The sequence below is a fragment of the Apteryx mantelli genome, chromosome 7 (genome assembly GCF_036417845.1).
Source record: "Apteryx mantelli isolate bAptMan1 chromosome 7, bAptMan1.hap1, whole genome shotgun sequence".
In the NCBI taxonomy this organism is placed as follows: Eukaryota; Metazoa; Chordata; class Aves; order Apterygiformes; family Apterygidae; genus Apteryx; species Apteryx mantelli.
Window position 1 is genome coordinate 28,520,460 of NC_089984.1, and position 16,013 is coordinate 28,536,472.

Genomic DNA, 16,013 nt, shown 5'->3' on the forward strand with positions numbered 1-16,013 from the left:
TATTTCCCCTCTCTGATCTACTCCTCATGTCCGCTTCCTCCGTGTTTGCTGCTGGAATGTGAAGCATCTCTGCGGAAATATATAAGGTCTTTGTGAAGTTTTACCACCCCCTGTATTCCCTCTTCCTTATCCTCTATCATCTCTTCCCAGATGGTGGGACGAATACACTCTTGCGTTCATTCTCGGGCTTGTAAAATTGGAGTATTCTCTTCTCTTTCTTTTTCCCGTGATGATGTGAGACGAGGATAATGCTACACATCACTCTTCAGGGCTGGGCTCCGTTTGAGAAAAACGTTTATGAGGGTATTGTGAGCGCTGCAGAGCTACGGGTCTCACTATTGTATTTATCCTCTAAATCTATTTGACTGTGTCAAATTGCTGCCACATTTGCTTTTACTCAAGATACGGAAAACAAAAGCTGTATCAGACCATTGATTAGTACAGGGAAGTTGAAGGGTCTAAAGAGCATTCTCTGCCAAAGGGCGTTGTTACACGCTCAAATATTCCCAGGCATAATCCGTTTTTTTTTTCCCCCTGCTTGCTGAAGAGGCGTTGAGCAGAGAGGATTTTTGCCTGCTGCGATGGTACCTGGTTTTATCAGCCTCCAGAGCAGTTGTCGTAGCTTTGTGGAAACCGTGTACCTCGGTTTTCAAGAGCCTCAAAACACCTGTTGGGAGATGGACACTTTGGGAGCTTGCTAGTTGTCTCCTTGAACAGATATGCAGGACTGGCGTAGCCGGGGTTTGCCCGAGCGCTTTGAGACGACGCAGACTAAACCAGACAGATTAAGGAAAGAATACATCCATCTTACTCCAGCAGAGTACACAGTAACTAAATGCTCACAGAATAAAGTTGCAAAAAGAAAAATGCTCATTCCTCAGCAGCTGCCTAAAATTCAGCTCCGTTCTCGCGCGCCTTCCCCGGGGTCTGCGCGCCGCCCGCGGAGCGCCCGCGCTCGCCGCCGCCGGGGCCGGCGCCGTCTTCTTGTCCCTCGCCCCTTTCATCCGCCCCTTCGTTAGGCAGCTACTGAGCTGCTCTCCTGGCACCAGAGTGCTCCCCTCTCCTACGGCTAGATTTGGAGATAGCACTTTATGTGCATTTCGTGCTGACAAAAATGCAAAGACAGCATTGCCAAACATGCTTTTCCTGACCAGGCACTTGGTTTTGATCGATGCCTTGCTTTTTGCTTTCTGCTTTTTTTTTTTTTTTTTTTTTGCGTGGCTGGAAGGAAGAAGCGCTTTCAAAAGTAGGCTTGCTGTCTTGTCCCTGGGCTCCCTCGCCAGCTAGTCTCCCTCGCCCAGGCAACTGTTTTTGCTTGTTACAGAACTTCACAGGTCACCTATACTAAAGGGCGATACACAGATACTGTATTAAATCAAGCAGTTGTCTTCTGCCTGTTCATTCAGATGACAAGTGATAGATAACCATGCCAGAAAACGGTTTCAAAAGCGGAGTTCAGATCGTGCAACACCCACCTTTATGCTTTGGTAACTTTAGCAGGTCCGTTGCAAACATTAAGGCTCTTGCGGTGAAAATGATGGACGCTGCAATGCAGAAGGAGCAAAAAGCTCAATAAAAAGATTCTGCCGTGCAATTACATGCTCTAATGACCGCATTTTTACCACATTCACTGGACTTGCTCTTCTCCTCAGAAATTGTTTGGGGAGAACAAGTAACTCAGGCCATGGCACAGGGCAGTCGTTTAAGAGCCTGAGAAGAAAATGTATTCTGTTAAAGTATCTATACGTAGCGTTCTTTATTTTCTCTTGCTAATTTTCTCCTTGCTGGCTTCTTTTAGAGCATCCATAACTCAGGTTTACTTGACAGCACTACAGAAACAGACATGGTTGATATCTCGGGAATCACAGACACTTTTTTTTAAAGGCTGTCTAACTTGTTTTATCCTTCCTGGCCTAATGGAGGTTTGTTTGGTACAGCACATCCTCTATTGATAATAACTCTCATCATCTAGGAGCAGAAGTTTATTTTCTAGCGAATTAAAAATGTTCCTCCTGAGAAGGTTTCCCCCATTTTCTTTTGGACCGATTTCTGCCGCCTGAGAGCTCAGTTTAAATTTCCCTTGCGTTTTTGTTATATCAGCCCTGCCTAGGACATCCAAAGAGCTCTCCTCTGCTGAATCCCTTCAAAGACTGCTCAGATCATTTACCACAAGCACTTTCATAAGCAGCAGCTTTACAAAAGTGAGGAAAAATCAAAGTAACTACCTATGATACGAAAGTTAAATGCAGATTTAAGTGTTTGCTGAACTGTAACTGACTGAAAGAGTGCCAGACATTTTGCAAATATACACAAAAAGACAGGCCGTTGCTCTAATCGGCTTATAAATTAAAAGAAAAGTACATTGGCAAGAGCAGAAGAGATGATATGACATGCTTTAAATAGTTTATAGGGAGCTGGAGGATTGTTGTTTATTTTGTGATGTTGGGAAAATATTTAATGTGCTTTGGCTAAACTCTTTATAGAAATGCTGCTCCTCCCCCACTCTTCTTTCCCAATGACTGCTTTGGAGATTAAAAACAGCAAGTTTAGAGTAGAGGGAAAATGGGGAAATATGTTTGCAAATCTAACAAAACGGGTAAATCTTTATGGATATTTTTTATACGAGTCAGCCCTTCTAAAGTAATTATCGCAATGTAAGAAAGCACCAGCAGTTCACCGGCACAGCGAGCCGGAATCACAGCTGGTGTAAACCGAGATACCTTCTAGCTGGGGTAGCGGGCTGCTCCGAAAGGGAGGCAGCGCGGCCCCTTTGCAGGTGGCCGGGCTGCGCTGCGCCTCCGCCGGCGGGAGCGGCCCCGGCCCCGGCCCCGGCCCCGGCCGCCTCCCCGTGCCCCGCGGCACCGCGCTCCCGCGTTCCCACGTTTATAGGGCTCCTTTGGTAAACCTACGCTTCGTTTAAAAAATACAGTTTCTTTTTAGATTCAGCTTTCCATATCGAGATGCAAAATGGAGTGCAACCGCTTTCTGAGGAAGAGACCCACGGGTCGGGGCAGGCAGCTGAACTCAGGCTCCAGGTGTGGGTCTGGAAAGCTGAGGCAGGTAAGTGAATATTTCCTTTAGCGCCGTCTTCCCAGAATCTGCAAGCTGACCCTGGCAGCTGGAAAAATTTTTGCTCCTTTCCTTGTTTTATGTTGTTGGTGATATCTCCGCAGATAACTAACTTCACTGCATCCGGACTTTGCATTGAAAGCAGAGCCTAATCGTGAGAACATTTCAGAATAAACACACTTCTCCTACAAACTAGTTTATTTGCAAGGACAAAATATATAAAGGAAATTACATAATAATTTGTTTTTTCTTGTCCTTTACCACATGATGTATTAGAGTTTCGTTTTAAAATAGAGCCATACTTAGCAGAACAAGGCAATACACAAATTTCGGCCTGCAGCCACAACACTTATTTGAGTCCCAAATGCCCCGAAGCCTGCTGACATCGTTTGGTAATAAGGGGGGGGGGGGGGGGAAATGCCAAAACCCCCCCCCCAAGATGATTCAGGAACTCATGTCCCTCTTTCAGAGGTGACCCAAAACCTGGCAGCCAATTCACTTCTGAAGCAGAAACTTCAGTTCCTGGGTCAGTTAAATGCTATTGCGGACTGCGCCTAAAATGTTTGCAGCAGAACACAAATTTCCAGGCTTAAATTGCCTTCTTCCTGTCCCGGGATGCCAGGGCTTTGCACAGCTAAAATTGCATAGCCCTTTCCCCCGGATCCTCTTACTTGTATAGCGCTCAAATACACGCTGCTTTGTGCCTGTCGCCGAGGCACCGGTTTGCTGCTTTTTGTCAGCGCGTCCTGCACTCAGCAGCCTGTTCCGAGGTGTATTTTGAGCCTCGCTCTCCTACGCGTTAGTTGGATTGTTTCAGGACAAATCCTATTTTGTGCATTTCCTGCTAACTCCTAGCAGAGCCAGAGGTATTTTTCATCCTTTCCCCCGGTTACTGTTCATTGCACAGTGATTTCCTGATCCCGCAACTCCTGCCTAGGTAAACCGGGACTGGGACCGGGGCAGAGGCGGCTCAGGCCGGCGATGTCCCTGAGGAGCTGGGTTTGAAACGCTGCCTGGGGCGATGCGAGGGGAGCTTTTCCGAGGGAGACGGCGCTGCTCCGCGGACTTCCCCGGGGCCGGGGCCCGGGTGCTTTACCGGGCCCCGTGTGCGGGGCTCGCCGCGTGAAGCCCCGCCGGTGCACCGAGTACCGCCGACCGGGGCGGGCAGCAGCGAGGTCAGCGGGGCCCGCTCCGCCGCCTCCCGGGTCCTGGCCCGAGCCGTAAAACGGGCGGAGATGGGGGACGACTCGGGGCCGGCGGCGGCGGCACGGCCGCGCTGCAGGTGGCTCCGCTCGGCAGGGGCAGCAGCGGCTTGCACGGGCACCGAGGGGGAGAACCCGGCGCCCTGCCGGGACAGCGGGGCGAACCGGGCCGTCCTCGGACCGCTGCTCTCTGCAGCCCCAGAACCTGCCCGGGCGCGCCGGTGTCGCCGGTGCCGGCGAAGGGGCGGCCGCAGGTGGGTGCCGGCTCCGCCGGGGCCGGGCCCGCGACCAGCAGATGGTGCTGCGGGCCCCGCTGGGGGCGCCCCGTCCGGGCTGCGGGCCCCGCCGCCGCCGGGCGCTCCGCTCCGCTCCGCACCGACACGGCCGGCCCGGGTGCCGCCTGCCTGGGCGCTGGGGGCCGGGGCGGAGCATCGGCTGCGGAGGGGAGCGCTGCGCTGCGCTGCGCGGGCACAGGCAGGGCGAGTTACGCGCGGCGGCTGCCGCGGCCGGACACCGACGGCGGGGGCAGAGCGGGCCCCTTCCCCGCCGCGCCGGGCGAGCCGGGCGTGCGGCGCCGGGGACCGGGCTCCCGGAGGCCGCTCCCCGTCCGGAGCGCGGCCAGCGCCCGGCCCTGGGCGTCTCACCCCGGCCGCCGCGGCGGGTGCTGCCCCGGCGGGTGCTGCCCCGGGGCCCCCCAGCGCCCCACAGCACGTACCGTGGGCCTCGCTCGCCTCTGGGCGAGCCCACGCCTGCGCGGCGAGACGGCGCAGCCCCGCTCCGCGCAGGCGGTCGGGCCCCCGCCCGCGATTTGAGTTTTAGGAGTGATTAAACCCCCTCCCCGGGCCCGGAGCCGCATCGCCGCCGCCGCCTTACCGCCTCGGCCGTCTCCGCCGCCGCCGACGAGCTGGGACTGCGATGCTGGCGCAGCGGCTGCCGCCGGGCGCCGCACACCGGCCCCGGTCCCCGGCCCGGCCCCGAGCCTCCTCGGCGTCCCGGCTCCGGCCCGGCTTTCCCGCCGCGGAAACTGAACGTCTGTCCGCGCCGGAGCGAAAGCGAAGCGAAAGCTCGGCGCTGGCTGAGCTCTGGCCGGGCTGGCGGGCCCCGAGCCGAGGGGGTTAAACCAGGAGCCTCCCCTTACCTTCAAAAAGTTAAAAATGTCTGGAGCCTGCATCTCTTAAAGGGGCGGTGCTGGCTGCAAGGAGTCTTGGCACCGGCTGCGAGAAAGGCTGGTCAGGGGCGTGAGTTCCCCTCCACCAGCACCAAAACATTGCAAAAAAAGGCAGAGCGCCCCACACTTTAGATAAGGACAATTAGCCACCAGCGAGCCCCTGCAGACAGCGAGTTAATTAGGGGTTTCCTGCTCTCCGGCATGCCCTGTCCCAGCTCCTGCCCCCCCGGGCTCTTAGCCCTGATGGCACCTGGGCTGGCTCTCATGGCGACCTTCTCGTTGTCCTCCCAGGACGGGGACAGGAGAGCGCTGCCGGTGGAGAAACCTCCAGGTGTGAAGGGAAGAACTCTCATTCTCCTTGATGTCAACACCAAGAGCCCTGTCAGGATAATCAGTGAGAATTTCCTCTCCCTGCAGCTGGACCCCTCCATCATTCATGATGGCTGGCTCGATTTCTTAAGGTAAGGCAGGAGCCCCCCGGTGCCTCCCCACACCGCCCGCGGGGCGCCCAGGCAGACCCGGCCCGGCCGGGCTCCGCGCTGCTGGCGGCGCTTGTTGTGGCGGAGGGAGCGAGGCCATGGTTTGCATTAAGATGCACATGTTTGCAATGGAGAAAGCATTTCAGAGACTTATCAGTTATGACTGCAAAAATGTCGTGCTCCCCTCGCTCCAACAACCGCTTCTCTGCGAAAAAGCACAACATGGGGCCGAGGCAGCACAGGGAAAACCCCAGCAGCAGGAACGGGGCCGCCTGCCGAGCCGAGCCGAGCCTTCCCCAGGTCCTGACGGGCGGAGAGCGGGGTGCCGGCCCGGTCTTCAGAGCCCTCCGCTCCCCGGACTTCCAGCCCCTGCGCGGGGCGCAGAGCCGGGCTGCAGCTGCGCTGGGCTCCACCGGCGGTGCCGAGCTGCCGCGGCCTGGAGGCGCTGGGACGGCCAGAGCCCTCTCCCTGCTGGGTAAGTCGGGGAGGGAGAGCGGCGTGTCCGCACACCCGCTCCGAGGGTCCCTTTCGCTGCCACCTCCGACTCCAGGGGAAGGAGCGGGCCAAGGAAGGGGGAAGGCGCGGAGGGCGCGGAGCCGGGCCGGCTCCCCGCTCTCCTCCCCTCCCCTCTCCTAGGCCCGCGGAAGGTCCTGCCTAGCGCGGCCGAGCTGCGCGGGCGCGCACGGCGGCGGAGCGTCTCTGCCTCCGCGACGCCGCTGCACTTGTCCGGGGGGTCCCGAGGGGAGCCGGGTCCCGCCGGTTTCGGGGCAGCCTGGCCGCCGCCAGCGGGCGGCGCGGCTCCCCGCTCCCGGGCCGCTCCGCTCCGCTCCGCTCCGCGCGGCCGGGCGCGGCGGTGACAGTGCCGGTGCCCGCCCGCCCTCCGGGGCCGCGCCGCGGCCGCCCGCTGCCCGCTGCCCGCTGCCCGCTGCCCGCGCCGCGCCAGGTGGGGCCGCGGCGGGGGGAGCCGGCCCGGGCCCCAAAGCTGCGCCCTCCCCGCGGGCCTGCGCGGGCGCCGCCGGGGCAGGTACGGCCCGGCGCCGCCTCAGCCGCGCTCTCCGCTCCCCGCAGCTCCCGGCGGCTGGTGACCCTGGCGCGGGGCCTGGCTCCCGCCTTCCTGCGCTTCGCGGGCAAGAGGACGGACTTTCTGCAGTTCCACAACGTGAAGAACCCGGCCAAGACCCGCGGCGGGCCCGGCCCCGACTACTACCTCAAGAACTACGAGGACGGTGAGCGCCGCGCCGCGCAGCGCCGCGCCGGGGGCGGCCCGCGGCCCCCGCGAGCTCCGTCCCGCTCCCGGGTCCGGGCGATGCCCGCACGGGCGAGGCGCCCGGGAGCCTCCGCGTTTCCCTCCCTGGCTCCGCTGCCCCGGCCGCGCCGCGGGAGCCGGTTCCTGGGGGCCGGGCGCGCTCCGCGGAGCCCGTCCGCGCCCGCGGTGCCTCGGCGCGGCTTGTGCGCAGGGCGGCCCTGGGGAACAAAAGTCCGCCCCGGGGAGCGGGGCTGCTCCGGCCCCCGCTCTGCAGCGTCCTCCGGTTCCCGCGGTGCCTCAAGCCCGGCGCGGGCAGGCTCCGGCCCCGCTCCCGGCGGGGACCAGGCTCCGCAGCCCGGAGAGGCGGGGTGCGCCCCGCCGCCTTTGCGCGCAGCGCCCCGCGCCCGCCCGGTGCCCGCGGCGCGGCTCCGGTGCTGCCGGCAGCCCCGCGTCCCCCAGGGGGCCGGGCGGCGTTTCTGCCTCCGGCACAGCCCCCGGTGCTCCCCGCCGCCCGGCCGGGCTTGGCCGCTCGGTGCCCGGCCCGGAGCTGCCCCGCCGCGGCGCTCGGGGGTGCTTCCTCCCCGCGCCGCTCTGCCGCCGTAGGTGTTTCCGAAATTCGCCGCCGACACCGCTTTGCTGCCGGCTTTCTGCTGCTCCCTTCTTCTCCGCAGTTGTCCCCTCCTCCCCAGCGGTTCTGCAACTGCACAAAAGGTTTTTCGCCTTTTGTGGCCCTTAATTCACACAAAGAAACTTCGTAAAAAAAAAAAAAAAAATCAGGGCCAAATCTCTGTCCTGAGGCATTTATTTTAGAAAGTGGAAAACAAAGCATGTGTGCAGAAAATGAGTAATTTTCCGTCTTGCATTTTTAAAAAAAAAAAACTTTTTCTTACTCAAAGACTTAAAAAAAAAAATTAGCTGAAGATATTTCCATAAGTAATTTTGAAAGCCAATTAATGCCAGACAGATCCCAGTGGACAGGTCTGTGGAAAAGAGGAAGTTTTACAGAGATCTAGTCAACAGCACAATACTGAATGGATAAAGCAGATGCATTTGCCAGTTTTCTGATGGCTCACTCCTGCTGTTCCCCCACATTATATCTGATCTCACCGAGATGAATGTCCTGTATTCCCAAACGCAGGCAGGTGGGTGAGTTTTCACACTCTTTCTTTCACTTGGTCTCCTAGCTGAAGTGATCTCGATGTTATTAGTCATTTTCTTCTCCTCGTAACAAATCTCAGGCAGAGTTTGGTTTAAGTTCTGCCTACCGAGATGAGCTTCAGGAGAAAATGCCGACCAAACCTGCAGCGGCCTACCTCGAATAGAAGAAATTAAGTGTAGTGCATAAAATTGTATATGTGATTCATACAAACCATTTGCAGGAATAAATTTTCCCTCTTCAGCCCAGAGGTCAATATTTCAACAACTTGCAGGAGAGAACTTACACTTACTAAATGTCTTCATGACAGTTTTCATGTTAGGGAAGGAGTGAAGGATTTGGGGCTTTCTTTTTTTCCTTTCTCCAGTTTTCCTCATGGCAATAAAGTTGAAATGTAGCAGTCCTTCGAAATGAAGCTTCTCATAGAAGTTGTAACCACAGGTCTTAACTTTTCATCACTTAAATATGGAACAGAACCATTGAAAATGTGGGTGAGAGAGGGAGGGGACACATGTGGTGTGTATCAAGCATCAGTGTAAATCAGAAAGGTGTGGTAAAAGGGATTTCCTGGCTGGAAGCAAAGCTTTCTTATTTGTTCTTAAGATCTGTGTGCAAACTCCATGGCCAGAATTGCTAGTAGCTCTCATCTTTTGTGCTGAGGCTGTACTGAGCAATTCACTAGAGGAATCCAGTTCTCCAAAATGAAATCCTGATGCCACTGCAACTCTCTGCCCCGCTGTGCTTGATCTTAGCAGCCATGTTCTCCTTTCAGAGCACAGGTCTCATTTTTACTCCCTCATCTGTGGGTTGCCTGGGGCACTTGGGATCAGGGCATGAACAAATGTGCAGGCAGATGCTCTTGCTCTGAGGAACATGTGATCTGAACAGACAGCACAGAAAAAAGATGGCAATCAGTGTCCGAACGCGGGAGAAGCCAGCAAATATCCTTCTAGCTACCACTTCCCCCAACCCTCCAAAAGTTATCTGCGGTGTTTTTGTTTGTTTTCGATGTGCATGTGCTTTTGTATGGTCAGCATCTATTTTCTGAAATTTTTTCTCTAAGCTTCAGTGGGACAGGAATGGGGAAGAAGTCAGGAGGGCTTGGTTAGTTTAAAAAAAAAAGTGATTGAAGAGTCTTTGAATGTCTAAGTCTGAAACATCACCTATGTGTTTTTAGTGACATGACTAGGGACAGCTCAGCATTTTTCTTCTTTAAGTTTTTGTCTATTTGCACATTTGTGCTGTGGGAGCGCCCAGATTCCAGGCCCTTGAACCCAGTGCCTATTTTTGCTTTGCAGATCCCATGGGTGTTCACATGCCTCATGTTCCCTTGTGGCCTGAACATAAATGGAGAGGGAAGTGCGCATCTTGTGTTCCTCACTTTCCTCTCAGCTGCAGCAACTCAATAGGGTGCAGGACTAAGAGGGAGAGATGAAGAGCATGTGAATAAAACTGCTTAAAGAACTGCAGTTATTAGTAACTTCTCTGAGTGGTGTTCACAGGCAGCTGTACTCCTCTGCATGCTCACAGACAGCCTGAAGGTGGTTGTCTGAGGCAGCCAGCAGCAACACAACCGCTTTGCTGCACGCTTCACGGATGTTGCTGATGTGATCATGCTTGCTGAAGTTTTGAATGAATCTCTGCACAGGGATCATTATGCTACAAACCCCCCTGTTCCTCCCTGCTGCCCTCCAGATCAGATATTCCTCACCTTTGATGGTCTTTTGTACCCCTCTAGTACTCCACCGTCTTGATGATCTGACCTCTTCAGAGCTTCTCCCTACCCCTTCCTTCCATATAAAATTATATGCATTTCCTCCATAGAAAGCCATGCTTTATGCCCTCCTTGCCTGGGTTGTCTTTACCTAGGTTTGTGCCTTTGGGTTCACTGGTCCATCTTTTTTATTGTTCCCTCCTTCCTTCCCTCTTTTCAGTTCTTTCTCTATACCTCACAGGGAGAAGCGCACCTTATAATTGTACCTGTTACTGGTGCTTCCAAACAGGAAGCACCAGCTTCCCCCCTCAAACACACACACTGTCAGACGCCAGGGTGTATCGTTTAAGTTCATAGAGTTTGAGGTTTGCGTCGTCTTTGGTGGCTGTAGGGATTGGTACCACCCCAGGGAACTCCATATCCTGGGTAAACTCAGCTTTGACATCCCTGTAAGCCTTGAGCTTACAAGAGAAAGACACTCGTCTTAAACAATGTCTTCTTAGGGTGTCCCAGCAGCCTCCCTCGGATGCAGAGGCGAGGAGCCAGTGCAGGGCAGGGACCTGTCTCACCCCCTTAGGTCTGCAGCCTTCAAGCCGACAGTTTCCCTGACCTGGCCCTTAGCAGGGTACTCGGGGCTGGAGTTTTGCCATGGTGCTCCATAATCCTGGTCTCATCTCCTCTTGTCGTTCAGGCACTTGAGTGGGATGGGGAGTGACTGGGGTCAGCTCTGTAACTGATATGAGTTCAGCAGTGGCAACTCAGTACTTCAACAACATATTTTACCACCAAAAGTTCTTTTCCTGGGAGACCACGGGTTTTTGACTTGTATCTAAAACACCCCTTATTTTCCTGAAATAAAGTGGGTTTTTTTGTTTTTTTTTTAGGCTTCAGGGTCATTCTTTTCTTGTACCAACTTTTCCTAGAAGCATTGATTGCATAATACCAGATGTGTACTGCATCTTTCCTTTACAACTCTGAACAGCTTCACAGCACTCCAGAGCAGTTTTCTTTGGGCAGCTAAGGTAATAAGGTGAACAATCTGTGGTGGCAGCCTGTGAAGACGGTGCATGTGGCAACTTATTTCAGTGCTGCATGTAAGGCTGGCATAGAAATTTCATTACCTGGTAGCAAATTTGTCCATACCTGACAAAGCAACTTGTAAAAGTGATTGCCTGTCATAAATGGCTTAGGTGAGCTGTAGGTTGTGCAGTCCCTACTGATGGTAGCAGAATAGACGATATCTGTACAAGGTATTGTCATCTATGTCTATATCCTCTGAGCTTTGCTAAATACTACTGTCATATAAATAATCTGTTATACTATACCCCCAGGTATAGTGTACACCAGGTAGCTGCCATCCCATGCAGCCCATGCTTTGCACAGTCGGTCCCAGAGTCCCCCCTACTTGGATAGGGCATTGGCCTGCCTGAAGTCTGTTTAAAAAAAAGAGAGAGAAAGAAAGAAAAAAGAAAAAGAAAAAAGAAAACCAGGTTACCATATATCAAGATGTGTGTTACCAGGAGGTGAGGCTTTATCAGAAACTTTTTGACATTTAATGATCCAGAAATGTAACATTTTTAGCTCAAAGGTCTTTTCTCTCTCTTCAGTGGTGTTTCTCTCCATATGCCTTGCTGAGTTTGTTTTTCTTCACCTTTAGTGTTGAGAGCGGTGGTTTGTTATTTCAAGATGTATTTCTCTCCTGCCATAGGCACATGTCTGATCTCTGGGCAAGTACCAAGATGCAAAGTCTCATGCTTAGTCTGCATGGTAGACCTGCTCCTCTTTTTGTTATTGGATCATGTACCAAATATTCCACTGTGGTTGTTCTTTCAGCTACCTCCTATGGTCCTTGCCAAGGGCCAGCTGTCTCTGAGGAATGGGACAATAAAAAGAAAAAAGGTCCCCAGGGAAAAAGTCTTGAGCAACTCCTTTTTGGAATAAGCATGTAGGGCTACCCATTTGCTCAGACTCCCAGCAGCTCTAGCCTAAATACAGAACCTCCTCCAAGTGGGTTTGCTAACATTTGACTTGCATGTTGCCCTGGAGCTTGGTGCTTGGAGGTTAGGTGTGGTGTGGAAACCTGGTGCCTTTTCTGTTGATTCAGCAAGGCACTGAAGCCTTAGAGCCCATTTTGAAAGCTCCCTGCTGGTGCTGTGACATGAGTTTTGTGGGCTGGTCTCAAGTCTCCTCATCTGCAGGGTAGTCCTGGACTTCTCACCTCGAAGTCATGGAGACCAGCTTCAGACAAACTGTTGTGGCATAAACATTGCTCTGAGTTTCTCCTGTGTGTATGTGCACATGGAGGAAAACTCAAGGGAAAAAGGGAAGGTGCTTGTAACTGGAGCTCTTCACGTTGCATTGGCCCAAGTGCATGGCCACTGCAGCTTCTCCAGCCTGTCCCCTGGGGTTTGTATAGCCCATTGGGACTCTGCGACTGAGAAGAGACCAAAGGACATTTACCACACACAGCCAACATTGCCCTGTGTGGACTGTGGGAAGGAGAGGCAAGAGGCAGCACATATACGCGCTGTAGGTAGTGCATAGGAAAAGTCTCTGAGCTAAAGTGCTTGCAGTGAGTAAGTCCTCCCAGCATGACTGTGCATATGGACAGCACATTTCAAAAAGCTATTAATTGCTGGTAAGTTACTTCCAGCACTTCCAGTATTTTATTTCCTTTTTTGGAGAGGATACTGGGCATCTGGAAAAATGGCCAATTACTACAAAAACCTTGGAAAAGCCATGTTTCTTATGCCTTCCATACTAGCCAGGAGATTCTACCCCATTGTGTGGGAAACTTCATGTTATGCAGTGTAATCCTAGCCCTGGCTAATATATTTTGTGGTCATACTTTCCACTTGGGAAGCCAGGACCTGGCCCTGCAGGTCCATCCCTTCAGACACCTTTGAATACTTGGCCTTATATCTGAACCTTGAGACTTGTGCAACAAGTGGGAATGTCACTTCACCCTTCCTTGCAAAGTCTGTACTGCACAGACTACTCCTAGGATGCTGGGCTTTTAGAACAGTTGTGAAGGTCTTAGATATTGAGTGGAAATGAGGACAGCAAACTTCCAGATGACCCGAGGATTCCTTTATAGTTTGCTTTCAGCATAAAAGTAACATTTTCTACCTCCTACATTTGAGGTCATTACAGATGCTCCTTCTTCTACCAAGTGACACTCCCATGTGCCCCAATGGTCTCCGGATGAGAGCTTGTGAATGACTAGTCGCTAATGTGGATGTGTGTGGTCCTGCAGGGGCCAGGGCTGCTGCTCCAACCCTTCGATCCTTTGTGGCATGTTCCTGCCTGCTCCTATGTCTCAAACTTGAATTTGTGGTGAGTCAGTTCAAGGAACTGAAATGGCCAAAAGCTAGCTGTGGCAAGATCACACTTCAGCTAGTTCAGCTGCCTGAACCAATTAAGTGTGTGATCGTGGAGGCACAGATGAGAGTGCTAGGAAAGGAAAGCACGCGGTAAAAGGCAGGTCTGCAGCAGCCTCAGGCTTGATCAGATTAAGCTTCTAACTGCATTGTGAAGGTGGTGAAGGTCATCTCTTGGCTCTCTGCTACCAAAAGGGTTGGTCTCGTGCTTCCCTTCTGCTCTGGGCTGTGTCCTTCTGCTAATTCCCTTATGTTGGCTCTGGCACCTTTCTGATCCTCTGATGAGCTGGTTGCTGCTAAGGCAGCAGAAAACTAATTCAGGAAAAAAAGTGACTGGTTTTCTGTTAATTTAGTGAGCAGGATCAGCTCATCATGGGGTTTGAGGATACCAGAGCTAGGACAAGGGAGGGATATTGCCGTGTGGCTGAGACTGTCCCTGTGGCCCAGCCAGCTCATGAAATTTTGCCGTTAGAGTGCAGCAGATGTATCTGAATGAATTGCACCAGCTTGTTGTACATGTAAAAATAAACAAGCAAGCTCTCCTTTATCCAAGAAATCATCTTCTGTTTCTGGTCATCCAGAGCATCATTTTGTCTGCCTTCATGACTGTTCTAAGTGTCCCTTCAGAGCTTGCAGAGGAAAGAGTCATTTTTTCCACCTGCTCTCATGATGTTTCTTGCACATGAGATTGCACTTGGGAAAGTAACAGTTTGGTCATTGCATGGGAACCTTCTTGTGGTCCCAGCTAGGCAAATACTTCTGTTGGCAGTCCTGTTCTTTTGTGTCTTGAAGTAGAAAAGGCCATAGAAATCACCTTACACAAGGTAAGGGAGGAATTATCTATGCAGAAAGTACTTCCAAAGATTTCTTGTTTCTTATCTCCATTTTTTTGTTAATTTCTAACAGTTTTGCTGAACTCATGCATGAAAATTGCTGTATAACTACAGGAAATGGCACAATCAAACAATTAGATCCTGATTTGTTAGCTATTTGCTGATATACAGCTGAGACAAAGATTTCTATGGTTGTATGTTTGATTGTTTCTAGTAGGCACCCTAAATTCTCTTAAAAATGCATATTTTTGCATGTTCCACACTTATTTCTAAGCTACAGACCTACACCTTCCTTTTAAGAATTAGAACTGATCCATGCAAAGTAACATGCATGGGGGAAACATATGTAACTCTACATATATAACTACGGACTCTAAATTAGCTGTTGCTATTCAGGAAAAATGTTTTGAATTTAATATGGATTGTTCTCTGAAAACATGTGGGGCAGTAAGAGAGTGAATCCAATTTTAGGAAATATTAGGAAAGGATCAGAGAAACCCAAAGAGAGCATTCTTATATGACTACACATACTATAAAGTGACCACATATTAATCAATGCATAGAATATGTATGTATAGAATAAGGTGATAGAGGTGATCAAAGTCACAGCTTTCAGCTGTAGAGATCTTTTTTTTTTTTCAGCTTGGAGAAAATGACTGAGGATATGATAAATGTTATGAACTCAGTGACACAGAGAAGACAATTTGGGAATGATTATTTCCTTGTTTTCATGGCACAAGAAATAAGGGGCATCAAACAGAATTATTACATACAAAACAAACAAAAATGATTTTTTTGCACAGTGCTAAATAGCTTATGGAAATCATTGTCAGGGAGTTTTCCTAGCAAAAAGAAGGGAATGAGACAAATCTGTCAAAGAATTCTCTATTGAAGACAGACATGACGAGGATGCAGCTTCCGGCTTGAGAAATCTCTAGGCTTTCTAATTAAAACAGTTGTGTTCCCAATTTCACAGTCACTGGTCATTTTATAGTAATTTCAGCAGAAAAATCTGATTTTAAAGCATTTTTAAATATGTTGATTTAAAAAAGTAGGCATTTTATAAGCTTGGCAACTTGCAATTCATAAGAGTTTTGCCTGGTGGCCAATTAAACATCTATTTAATTTCTGCAGTAATGTCACTTTCCAATGTTCCCATTTTTTAAATTTTTCCAGGGTAGGAATATTGATTTCTTGTTAACAAAATACAGGAGGTTTTTTTTTTCCTTTTGAATTGCCTTTTAAAGCCCAAACAAACAGTCCTATGAAGAGGGTTTTTGACCTTAGCTTGTTCTGGTGCCATGGCATTGGTGACTATAGTTTTCGCTGGTGTAGCAATGGCTGTGGGCAGTGCTTGCTCTCACACACACTCAGAAAGAGGTGTTATTCCTCTTCATCCTTTTATCACGCACCTCTTTGACAATAACTGTATAACTCTATCTCTCTGCTCCCATCTTCCACCATCCCCTTCAGCAGATTATCCATAATATCCTGTGGTTGCTTCGTGATTTGGACAAGTCTCCTAAGGCACTTGCATGCTGGCCGCACTGATCCAACGTGAATTCCTGGGTGCAGAGGCTCACTCTGCTGATCAGGGAAACTCTCCACTGCAGGCAGCTGGGAGCTGGCTCTATGTGCTGCCTGCAAGTGGCTTGCATCCCAGAGGGGAGCAACATTTCACGGCTTGGGAGCTCTGTGGCCTGGTACGGGTATGGTGGGAAATGGTTAATGCAACTCCTTGGTGCAAAGGAATCACAGAGAGGGAC

General features: G+C 51.7%; 1 protein-coding gene and 1 long non-coding RNA gene across 2 annotated transcripts in view; both read left to right on the top strand.

Annotated features, from left to right (window-relative positions):
* Window positions 1-2,519: 2,519 nt before the first annotated feature.
* On the top strand, window positions 2,520-3,475 carry LOC106494701 (uncharacterized). Its single transcript, XR_001294344.2, has 3 exons — window positions 2,520-2,596; window positions 2,941-3,060; window positions 3,174-3,475. It is a non-coding gene; the product is annotated as an uncharacterized lncRNA (long non-coding RNA).
* Window positions 3,476-5,541: 2,066 nt separating this feature from the next.
* HPSE2 (heparanase 2 (inactive)) overlaps window positions 5,542-16,013 on the top strand; it is a 129,633-nt gene continuing 119,161 nt past the window's right edge. Inside the window, exons 1-2 of the mRNA XM_067300111.1 lie at window positions 5,542-5,900; window positions 6,987-7,144. Of these exons, the coding sequence (XP_067156212.1) occupies window positions 5,641-5,900; window positions 6,987-7,144 (418 nt within the window). The 5' untranslated portion in view covers window positions 5,542-5,640. The remainder of the gene's footprint in view (window positions 5,901-6,986; window positions 7,145-16,013) is intronic.